This window comes from Grus americana, chromosome 1 (assembly GCF_028858705.1).
Source record: "Grus americana isolate bGruAme1 chromosome 1, bGruAme1.mat, whole genome shotgun sequence".
Classification (NCBI taxonomy): Eukaryota; Metazoa; Chordata; class Aves; order Gruiformes; family Gruidae; genus Grus; species Grus americana.
Genome location: NC_072852.1, coordinates 195,165,493 through 195,177,527, shown reverse-complemented (window position 1 = coordinate 195,177,527; position 12,035 = coordinate 195,165,493). Strand labels below are relative to the sequence as shown.

General features: G+C 37.7%; 1 protein-coding gene across 6 annotated transcripts in view; it reads left to right on the top strand.

Annotated features, from left to right (window-relative positions):
• FRY (FRY microtubule binding protein) overlaps positions 1-12,035 on the top strand; it is a 254,495-nt gene that overhangs the window by 40,861 nt on the left and 201,599 nt on the right. For 3 of the 6 annotated variants that reach the window (XM_054806999.1, XM_054806989.1, XM_054806980.1), the window contains exon 1: positions 10,765-11,071. The exons of 2 other annotated variants lie outside the window; for them this stretch is intronic. In XM_054806999.1, coding sequence (XP_054662974.1) covers positions 10,867-11,071 — 205 coding nt within the window. In that variant the 5' untranslated portion in view covers positions 10,765-10,866. Of the gene's footprint in view, positions 1-10,763; positions 11,072-12,035 lie in introns of those variants that run through there. One more of the 6 variants, XM_054807046.1, reaches the window with a different exon arrangement.

The following is a 12,035-nucleotide window of genomic DNA, read 5'->3' as shown; positions in this document are numbered from 1 at the left end:
TAAGGGTAATGATTCCTAACACAAATTTATTGAAGGACTTATCTTACTGATATATGTCTTCCTGAAAATAATTAGTTTCTATAGTATTACCACTTTTTCTTGGATGTTTGCATAATTACAGATGTGTTCAGGAATGTATTTTTCATCTTTGCCTGTCCTAGAGACTGGTAACAACTTGACTTCCCAGAGATAAGCCAGATCATGGTTTTGTATGCTATCACAGGCATTAGTTCTTCAAATTCCTCTTGAAACTAATCTGAAATGTCAGGAAATTACAGTTTATCCAAGCTATGTGAGGATACTGCAACAAGGCTGCACAGTCTTTGTTGGAGTGTCTTTGAATCTAGATTAATTTCAGGATTATCATCCTGAGTGCTAAAAGCCCTAAATGGCCTACAGTCGAGCTGAAAAACTATACGCTCCTCAATGTTTAGCCTCTCGTCTTAATCTGGGGGTTCTAAAGCCTGGAGCGGAACTTGCAAGAAGCAGGAGGGCGATGGTGTTCATGCTCCTCCTTGGACTGTGGAATGAATCACTGGAAGAGTTCAGTGGGAGTCTCGCTATGTTTTGGGAGTGTTGCAGGATTTATCTCCCTTGGCAAGCTTTTTTCTCTCTCAGTAAGCTCTTAATTGACTTTGTGTGAAATAAATTCCCCAGTTCTGAAGCCCTGTATGGAGATAGCAGTAGAAAACAGTAAGGAGCAGAAAGGTGTTTCCTTTTCTTGAGAGCTGATACATGTGTCGATTAATGTTCACAGTCAATGGGCAAACAGGTGTCTTAAAATATGTGCTTGCTACAGTGAATGTCTGACAAACTAGGTTGTTGCAGTTTCATTTAACACTAACATTTTCTTCAGTTTTTTCATAGGTGTTACTAGTCAGAATAAGGTTGTGTTGTCTTAGTTTAAAATTTACAGTTGCACAGCTGAGACTCAAAAAAAGTAACTACTTTTCTGTTCTGTTGTTGCAAGAGTGATCTTTATTTCTTATTTTCATTGTGTTCAGTAGTGTGTACACTGTGTTTCTTTCCATGACAATGTAAGAGGAGCTCCAGACTGCTTCTAAATCCACACTGATAAAATTGTGTAGAAAAACTTTCCCTCAGCCACCTTCATTTTACCCAGGCAATGCTTTGCTTACGGCAGATGGGAAAGGGGGAGAAGAAAGGGACGCAGAGAGAGAGAGAGAGAGAGACTCTATTGATTTGCAATATGGAGTTCAAATTCAGGAGCACCGGCAAAGTATGACTAAACAGTTCATCTAATTCAGGTGCAGTTGGTAAGAGAGGTGACAGAACCCTGTTGTAAGTCTGTACACAGAAAAATGCTTATTTTATGAAAAAATTATTCTACTGTATTGTAGTGTCAGATGCAATAAGTGGGTCTTATTAATACTGTTCAAGTGCAAATTAAATATTTATAATAAAACTACAGATGTTTAATATTGTACAATTAAACATGTACAAATCAGGTGTGGGGTATTTGTGTCTGTATCTGCAGGTTTTAAAGATAATTTACACATCTGTGCTTTATGGTGCTGTAGCAATGTCATGTTGGATCTTGTATACCACCGACTTCTGTAGCAGAAGCTGAAACTCGTGTCCTCAGGGCTGTGCCTCAATCAGGCATTCAAAGTAGCTGGTAAGGATGTGTTCTGGTGTTTCTAGAGCTTTGGCCTCAGGTGGAAAACCTTTATTTGCCTATTGATTGGTCTCTCACTTGGGATGGTTTTACAAGTAGATCTGAGGAAGCTGAAATACAGCCAAGGATATAGAGAGCAAATTGAGTCTTTTCCTAATACCAGAGAGAGAATGAAATTAAGTCAAAGTGTATATAAATCTGTATTTTACACTTCCCATGAAAAGGGATGCGCTGAAAGCACACCAGATTAATAACTTTAAACCTATTTCTGTGTGCCAAATATCAAGAATATGCGTGTGGTTCTGACTCTCCTGCAAGTGTGACAGCTAGGAAGGAGGATGGTTTGCTGACCAATGGATATGGAATGCATTTGTCATCTCAGACAAAAATATAAGATGCTTTTGTAAAGACTGCTTTTGTATCTCGGGCAAATTAAAGGATAGGCTCACACCTTGCAGTTTGTGTGCTCCTTTGGCCAATACTGTTGCTTTAATAGATACCTTTATGATCGCTAGATGAAACTGAGAGCACTAATTTAGAGAATAAGTTGATTAAAACTAGGCTATGTTTCTATCACTGTTAGGGATCCATCTACATTTATTGTATTATTACTAAAACTCCAGAATTATCATAGCTAAATGTGGCTTTCCTATTCAGTGCAACATGCCATGCATGAAAATGAAGTGAGCTTTTCGGGAGAAGATGGAAAAGCTGGAAAACTATAGGCTCAGCATATAATCAAGCATATTCTGAGCTTATACTGAACAATAAAAATTTCTGTGCTTTGATTCTTTTAATAGTAGTTATAAGTACACTTATTTCTGAAAACAGTATGATTTGTGCATCTGAATTTAGATGTGGCCTAAGTACACATACGAGATCCATATGTCTGGGGACGCAAACAAATTATAGGTACTTTACATATTTGTCTTAAATGAAAAACTGAGATATAAGCTATACCTGGCTGTTCGGACTGCTGTGCTTCTGAAAATGAGCAGATGTCAGTGTGAGGATCTAGGGAACAGTTTGCCCCAACATGAGAGTAGAGATGAAGCTTAGAGCAGTAGAAGCCTGGGCAGTAGCACTTAAATGCTGTTCTGGAACCCAGTCCCACTAGAGGCAGCACGGTTCTCCCTCATTTGAGAAAGGAAGATCATATTCTAGGGACGCTCAAAAGATTGTAGAGTTTTTTTAATCCCAGAACCACGAGCAAGTTAGAGCTGCTGGCCTGGATGATATGTGGGATCATGACAGCCTTGATTCAGAACTTACATGGTGCTGGAGAGAAGGCAATCTCGATCGCTAAGATTTGGGCACACAGATTTCACTTGGATCTGAACTGAAATGGAAGTCAAATGATTTAAATTTCACCCTTAATTGGTAATAGATGATACAGAATGTGTTTCATTATGTGGATGTAGAAGTACTATCTAGACTCAGAACAGGGAACACCTACTAAAGAGTTAAATATTGTTAGTGGATTCAAAGACTGGTGATAGTTGTTACCTGCTTTTTGTTCTTCTGGGTAATGATATAACACTCACCAGGTACTAGCCCAGGTGTTCGAGATCACATCCTTGCATCAGGTTGTAATACACAGCCTGTTGAGACCTAGGGCATGGATATTCAGGGAGAACGTGATGGAAATTAAGCATTAAATAGAGTCTGACATTACAGGAAGATGTGGAGGGTGGAAAAAGACGAGAAATGAAATCTTCACAAGGACTCAAGAGGACCGCAGAGCTGAATTTTCTGTCCTCCCTTCTTTTCAGCCCAGTACTTATTTCAAAGTGTTTTCTGATACGCTGTTCCTGTTTTGCGTGTTTTTCTTGAAATGTAGGAAAGACATGTGAAACCTAATTTAGATCTGTCCCATTACATTGCAGAACAGATTTACTGAAGGGTGAGATAAGTTTTGGCTGCCTTTCTTGTTTCCTCTTCATTAACAGAATTTCATGTAACACAATCAATCCAGAGTCTTGGGCAAAGGACTGTTTCTGCCACAGGGGAGCTCTATCTATGTTGCATCTCATCCAGCACTGAATCAATGCAACTTTAATATGTTGGAATTTTTAAAAGTCTATATGTTATTAATAGGCCACATACATATTTGCCCATCCATGAAAAGCAGAAGTTATTATCCTTTAGTTTTCATGACAAGGAAAGGAAGAAGACTGGATTTCCTAAATCTCTGCGATCACTTTGGACAGTAGCCTCACTTAACAGCAAGTGTAGAATAAACTCTTTGTAACTGATGGAAACTTTCTCTAAAACGATCCTCTTTAAAAAGTACTTTCAAGTTCTAAACCATTTGAATTTTTTTCCTTTATGTTTGTTACACTTTTTTTTACAGAAGCTGAAAGGCTTCATTATTCTCTCACAGATATGTGCTAACAAAATTTAATTTATGTATAATACTGAACACTCAGAAGTGGTTTTAAATAGAAAATTGTCTCTGAAATCTGTAACCTTCATATTCATATCTTGCTCACAGTATTCACTTTCTACACAGAACGCAATAGGAAAAACAGGGACATCTGCCATGTTTTATTCAAGACTAACACTACACCCTACTAAATAAAATTCCTGCACAGGGCCTCTGGGTCTTTCTCTTACTGCTGTACTCAGATCATAGGCCTAAAGTAACAGATTGCCGTGGAATAATAGCAAGCATGATTTTGTAATTGCAAGTGTTACTGTCTTGCGAATTCTGGCAAGTTCCACCCTTAGCCTTTGATCTTTGGAAGATGCCCAGCCTCTGGGCTGCCACTTGGGCAAAGCCGCGTGCCCTGACAGCTCTGAGGCTGTCTGCAAGAAGACCCATCAGCCGGCTGAGTTCCTGCACTGTGCTTCTACACTCTACCCAGCCAGAAAACACCTGTTTCCAGGGTTTATGCTACTTTTCTGTTGGAGAAGGATCGGCTTTCGAGTCCTTGTGAAGATAAGGCTGCAACAGCTATCCTGTAATGGGAACATCAGCGTGAAGTGAAATTACTTCAAATGTACATTAGCATATGAATTGTTCTGCTTATGAAATGCTGTGACATGAGTCAGCTTCCCCTCTTAATATGGGAAGCATGCATTATGGATCAAACAGTGAGGGACTAATATTATCTCAGAACCAGATTACAGCTTTAACCATATGTTTTGTTTGTTGTTAGCAAACAAGAATATGACTACAAATTAAAGGTGCTTATCTTCATTCAGCTGAAAGACAATGCAGTTGGAACACTTGGCCAAATCTCCTGTCAATATGCATCTATAAAAATCAGCAAATACACATATTGCCAGCATAGAAAGCAACTCTGGAAAAGCTGTATTCCCTTCTTCATGTTTTATCTGTTTGTATTTGAGGTAGGCAAGGAATTGTCTGGGCTGAAAGCTCATTTCTCTTTTCTCTGACTGTAATTCAATATTAAGTTATCTATCGCAAATTAAAACTGTAAATGTAGTGCATGATAGCATCTAATACTCTGATTTGGCTTGCTCTAAGGTCAGGTGTAGCCTGGCAACCAAGTCCTAATTGCAATATTCTATGAGTCAAGTGTTTGCAACAAGGGCAGAAATTAATGTGAACCTAAAAGTATCTCTTTGCTGTGTTTGAGAGTATGACCATGACTAGTTATTTGTTGACCTTTTCCTCTTATACCCACTTCTGAAAAATGATGCTTCACTAAAGAGAGGTTTTTTGGATGCTAAGGCTGTATCAAATCCAGGCTTTTTCCTTATAACAGCATTAGACTGGAAGAAATTGGTTAATTGAAGCATAGAACATGTCAGATGTTCACATCCTATGGATTAAGACAACCAGGTTATTCCAGAAAATCAAATCATTTTTGAGTAACAGTTGGGGGGTTTGAACATCTGTATATTTTCCTCACTTTTTGATTCTCCATTTTCTCTTCTTGCATTGTTTAACTTTCCTATTTGAAATGCAAAACAAAAGAGGTTAGAGACTTCATAGCACAGATATGTTTACGGATCTGTGACTCTTTTGCTATGTATAGGGGATGAGACCCAGGTAATATGTGCTTACAGAAAAAAAGAAGAAACAGTTTCCCAAATGGGTATGTACTGTTAAACAGTCTCCTCTGAGCAAGCAAGTACCCAAGAATATTCAAGTTGGTTGTTATCAACTTGATTTCTTTAAACACTTCTGACACCTGTAAGATTCACCCAAAAGGCAGTAAGTAACCTGAACATTGCCTTTGTAACTTTAGTTTTACAGATATTGTAACTAGGGGTAACCTGGCACAGTCACTAGAAGAAGCAATTAATATATCCCTGTCCTGGATGCTTACTTCTATCTTTTTGTCCTTTGTGGTAGCACGACGAAAAATAAATAAATAAACAAAAGGTTAACCTAGGTTTGTGCCATGGTTTGCTGTGCAGCCTCAAAAAATGGGTTCAAATGCAACAAGGAGGGAGGCTCTATGGGCCACAGGCAAAAAGAAGGATGAGGCTTGATTGATTGATTTGTGCTGGTTTAAACTGTTAATAAAGCTCAAACTTTCCTTTCCTGCCATTGCAGTTCCTCCAACATACGTGGCTAAGAAGCCTCACCCTCCCTTGGAGGTATTTATGTACCATTCTACTCTGGTATGTATAGCATGGTGGGAAGGTCCATGAATCAGTGTACACTGATATGGAAGTTATTTTACCAAACCAGACAGGATCTCATTGTGATGGTGGTTTTTTTCTTCCATAATACAGATTTTCTGAGTCAGCCTGCACTGGCTGACACATTGAGAACACTTTTTAGGAAAACTTTTCTTATTTCTGCTGTTAATAAGCACAAATATTTCCTCAGCTGAAAATAAGCATGACAGCTCTAATGCAGTGATACTAACACGTGGCTTACTGCATGTGAAATATAACAAGATTTGTTGCCATATTATTAAACAAAAAGCTATGATAATTCCTCCTGTGAGAAAATCTATTTTTCTATGACCTGGACCATACTAATTTTGTAGCCTCAAATCTGTATTTCTGCAATACAGAGTATTTTCCAAACAGAAATCAGTTATCAAACATAGGTTTCCTTTGGCTTTTATTTACCAAACTTGAACCAAAATAAATAGTAATGGAAACCACAGACACTACAATTGAGTAGTCTGCTGGAGGCAAGGGGTATGATGTCTTGATTTAGCCTTCGACCACAATGGATAAACCCAATGATCTGTAGTTCAGCTATCTAAATCAGACACTTTTTATTATACTGAGCTGTACTGAACTACACAGAACCTACTAGTGAAGCCTGAAGCCTTATAAACCTTTGCCAGCCTGAAAATGTAGCCCAATTACAATTCCTGTGCTTGGTTTCTCATCATTTGAGCACTCCCATAATTCAGTTCTGAATGTAACACAATGATTACTTTCTTGTAGTAATTTCTTCTGAAGGATCTTGTGTAAACCTTTGATGAGATAAATAAATAAATAGTCATCTTTTATCTTCTATGCTCAAACAACTGTAATAGATTAATGACACTTTTTTTTTTTTAGCAACCGTGTTGATTAGTCCTATTGTGTTGTAATCTTGGTGTGTTACTCAATTCTTAATTATCATTTTAATCACACTTTCAGATAAAAGGCTTGGTGAAGTGTAATTCCTTAAACTATGCCATATCCTTCTAAAAAAACCCCAAACCCTAAATATTTCATTGTCCAGTCTCTATTGTTAAATTTTCAAGGATTTACCTTTTTTTTTTTTTCTTTTCAAAATACTTCAGCCATTTGATTCTTGATTTCCTTCTGGATTCCTGGATGTATATGATAGGAACCTTGTGATTAGTTGTGTATCAGTTAACAAGTTTATTTCCACACATCATGCTTGCATTTTTTGTTGCTTGTGGTTTTTTTTCCTGGTTCTATTTCCATCTATAAAGGTACAAAGCTTCCATCTGTGAGTAGAAAACAGGAGGTCTGAGAGGGATGTTGTCACTGCAACCCTGATGGAGAAGGAATCTCATATTTTACCAAGAGTGCTCTTTTCCTTTCCTCCTGTGCTGAATCTTAAAATCTTTTCTGAATGCTCAGTGCATCTGTTTTATTTCTTTGGTCTTATAATTAATAATCAGCTCTTCCAAGTCCCTCTTCCTCCCCCATTCCTGGTTTTGTTCTTTGCATTACGCTGTAACTTATTCTGTAGTGGTCTCACTTGGGTGTAGACTATCAAGTTTTTGCAATATGTCTCAAAGATGAAGAAATACCCAACATGAGATACATAAACTAAATCACTAAAAGAGTTAGGCTACTAAAATGGCACTTAGGCACCTCAGGCACCAACAACTTTCAGACACCAGCAGGACCCTCAGCTTCTGTTCTACTGCTGTGTATTCCTTTACTATACCTGCTTAGGATTTTCGGTTTTCAGAGCAAGTATTTACCTGTCTTGATTTTCAAGATTTTTCAAATATGTGTTCTAGAGCGGATCCTACAAAAGGCAATTTAGTAATGAGATGTTTGGTGTTTTTATGTGTTAACTTCTGGATTTCCACCTGAAGGCCACTCAAGGGTAAATTCCTAGATTCCAGTGTGCAGCTGCTGAATCAGGGGCTTGCACCCTTGACAGCTTGACAGGTCTCCCCCCGTCTGAAAGAGTGTGATCACTCTCGCACATTTGAGTATCCCAGGGATGATTTCTCCTGTTGGAAATGTTCCACTTGGCATGAATATTCATTGAGCTGGAGAAGGTAAGATTGTATAGTGTAGCAATTGTATCACTCAGCTAGAATATGGGACAGTCACTTTCAAGTCACTCTTCTAATGAATATTTAATTATTTATATGTGTTGGAGTAGTTTCAGCAAGAAAAGTTAAGAGCTGTTTCCAGAATATCCTGGAGCCTGGTGGCTAGGTCACTTACTGAAGATGTTTTAACTTTAGAGTGGTGAGGCACTGGAACAGGTTCCCCAGAGAGGTTGTGGATGCCCCCTCCCTGGAAGTGTTCAAGGCCAGGTTGGATGAGCCTTTGGGCAACCTGGTCTAGTGGAGGGTGTCCCTGCCCATGGCAGGGGGGTTGGAACTAGATGATCTTTAAGGTCGCTTCCAACCCAAACCATTCTATGATTCTATGTGGACATTTTATTTAAAGCTTCTGTCAAATTTCAGTTTAAAGCTTCTCAAATGTCAGGTCCTGCATTTGGTATTTGTTATTTCTCAATCTTCACACATGGTTCAAATATAATTGTATCTGCTCAGATTTAAGCACCTTCTGTTGTTTTGAAAAGCTTTTGATTCAGTTACTTTGGTTCAGTTGGACTATCAGGAATGCACTGAATCTTTTAATGTTGGTTCAGTCAAAGCTGAAAAATCAAGAGGAGTTAGAAGAGAAAGGGAAGAAAGGAAAGCTTGTCTGACTTTTTTTTTTTTTTTAAACTGGAATAAAAGAGGATGAGATCTACAGATTTGAAGGACATGAAAAAAGTATTTTGGCCTCTAATGGTGAAGACCAGTGCCTAGAGGAATTTTTACAAAGGACCTGAGCAATTTAGACATACAATTCCCTTTGGTTATAACCTAATTGCCACCACCTAACCTATTTTGGAGTCCAGTGGGATTTTCAAAAGCTTATTTCTGCATATAAACAGAGCTCACAATCCTTTGAATACTCAGCAAGATCAGAAATAATCAGTTTGCTATCTAGAGTTAGTATTCACTTGCTTTAAATCACTTTGGTTTAAATAATCAGTTTCTTCTGAAGGCAAGGTATTATTTCTGTGTCCAGTGTATTTAAGATTGGATTTGTATGTTCATAATTTCAGCTTCCAGCTGCAATTTAATTTCCAGAGGAAGAAGACAAAATCTAGCAGACTATTTGCATCCTTCTGCATTTCTAACATAATAATTATTTTAAAAGCTACATAGATTATATATAAAGATACATAATTTCCCCTCTTCCTTTCCAAAAGCATGTAGCTGAACAGTTTATTTCTCATCAGCAGTAATAAAAGTTGCACTGAATTTCATACAAAAACTGTATTTGGAGCAGCCAACCTCTTGATCATTACACCAATCATACAGTGTTCCCTGTCTTTAGGAAAGTAATTGTAATTAAAACATGCATGTTTTAAGTGTTTTAAATTATTTGGAGAAATCAAGTTCTATATTCAGGTCTTAAAATCAGTGTGCCCTAAATATCTGTGGTTGAAATATTAGTTACTGACACTTTGAATTACCACTCTGCTCATTCACTTTGCTATATTAAAAGTTATTGCTATTTAACAGCAAAATGTGTGTAGTTAGAAGATTTGTTAGTTTTAATTTACTAATTCATTTTGTCTCATTTATGGTAGAATTCAAGTAAGAAAAGTAGCAAGTTCATAGAAAATGTTAGGATTTGTCCTTTCTTCTGTCTGAACATTTGAGAAAGGAAGGTCATATCCTTGGGAGGCTCAAAGGATTTCATTGGGGTAACTGGAACAAAACAAGAGTGCCTTGGCTTTTAGTTAAATGGAGAGTTTACAGACCGTCCTTGGTGTACACATGTTTAAATGGCTTATTTTTATTAGTCAGCAGTTAGATAGAGAGAAAATCAGTCACACCAGCAGATCTTTGATTCTGGCTCCAGTAGGAAATAACATTACTGCTTCTCGAAGAAAGAAACCCTAAACTGATAGTTGTGGCCATAAAGACCTGTGTGCTTTGGACTGTTTATCAGTCTTTAAAATGTAACATTGGCAAAGGACAGGACTAAAAACCCAAACATACTGATCTGGTTGTATCTTTCCCTGGACGGGCCCCTAGGCTGGGGACTGGGTTGGTTTTATGTTGTGGGCTTTTTTTTCTCTGAGTCTCACTCTATTTTCTTTTTTTAAGGTTTAGCAACACTTGTTAGCTTGCCAGGTTAATGAACTATTAATGAACCGATCTGAGAAATAAACTATCCTAGCCCTAGACAGTGCCTCATATTAAATGGTATTTTCCCCTTTGCACAGATTGTGTTGCTGAGCTCAGGTTTGTTGAACTTCCTAATTACCTCAAAACTTTCAAACTAATGATTTCAGCATGTCTCCTCCCTGTGCTGTTTCACTGATGCAAGGAGGGGCGATGCAGTAACTCTACACCTGTTCCAGCACACGCCTATCAACTTGCTCAACTTCCCCAACGAGTGCCGAGGTGAGCATGAGAACATCCGAGATTGCTTGGGTCTGTAGCCACTAGTCCAAATACTTCTGGATGTTCAGATTGGCTTTACACAGGGGTGGCTTTCACAGTTAGTGCTCTATAATGGCAGTTGATGACAGCAACTTGTATTCTAGGACTAAGAGTAAACTGATTTCCTATCAGACTTGTTATAAATCAACAAGACGGAGAAGCCTACCACCAGACATCGTGCCAGAAAATGATTTTAAAGGCAAGTTTCAAAGAAATATTAGGAATATAGAGCCTATACATCCAAGGCGCCCTAAGAAAAGACCTTCTATATTTTCAGGTAGGAAATGCTGTTTTAATAGTATGTTGGTGCAATATCTTTTAAACCTTTTTGGTGATATTTGCAGGATTCAGTAGGTGATTCCAGTCAGAATTTATTCTGTTTTAAAACCTAAGACAGCCTTCACAGATGGATTTAATCAAGTACCATTTATGTTAAATTATGTCAGCCATTAAAGTGATGGAACCAAAAAGAGAGACTTTCTTCATATTTTTGTTGCTTGCTTGTGGGGATTTTTTTTTTGTTTTAATACTTAGCATTTATAGAAAACCAGTTGTTTCTCTCGAGCTTTAAATTGCATTTTGCTTAACCCCACTTATAAGCAATGCAGTCAATAACTGCAGTATAAGTATCTCTTTTGCTGTGCTAATACTGTATGTATCTCATTGCTTTTCTGGAGGAGAGTGGTTTGGGGATACACAGACTTTTTCAGTCTAGCTGATTTTTTTTTCTTTTTGTGTAGCCAGAAATTAACATCACTAAATAGTCAAATGCATGCTTTGAATTCCTGGCTCGCACTGGAGCCTGTAATGGCTGTAGTTAATAGTTCAGTTTAACTCTCTAGTTGTTAAGAAGTAGGAACAAGGTGTAAGAGTGGATTTCAGTCAAGCTAAAGGCAAGTCAGGGTTATATGGGGTTTTTTATTATTATTTGAAATATGCCTAAAAATAGGCAACAGATTAACATGAGGACAAAGGATTTGTTGCAAAACAATCAGGTCATCTTTACTAGGAGGACTTAAAAGGTTTTAGGGGGTAAAAATCAATACCAGCTCATCCTTACTGAAACTGAAGATGTGTTTCTGTGAGGCAGAGGAATGAAATCCTTTACAGAAACAAAAATGTACTGTTTTTTAAATTTGAGTATCTCCATTTCCAGATGAAAACGAGGATTTTTAAATTTCTAGAGGGAAATAGTACAATCATACAGATCTTTGAAGAGCTATGAAGTATATAAAAAATGG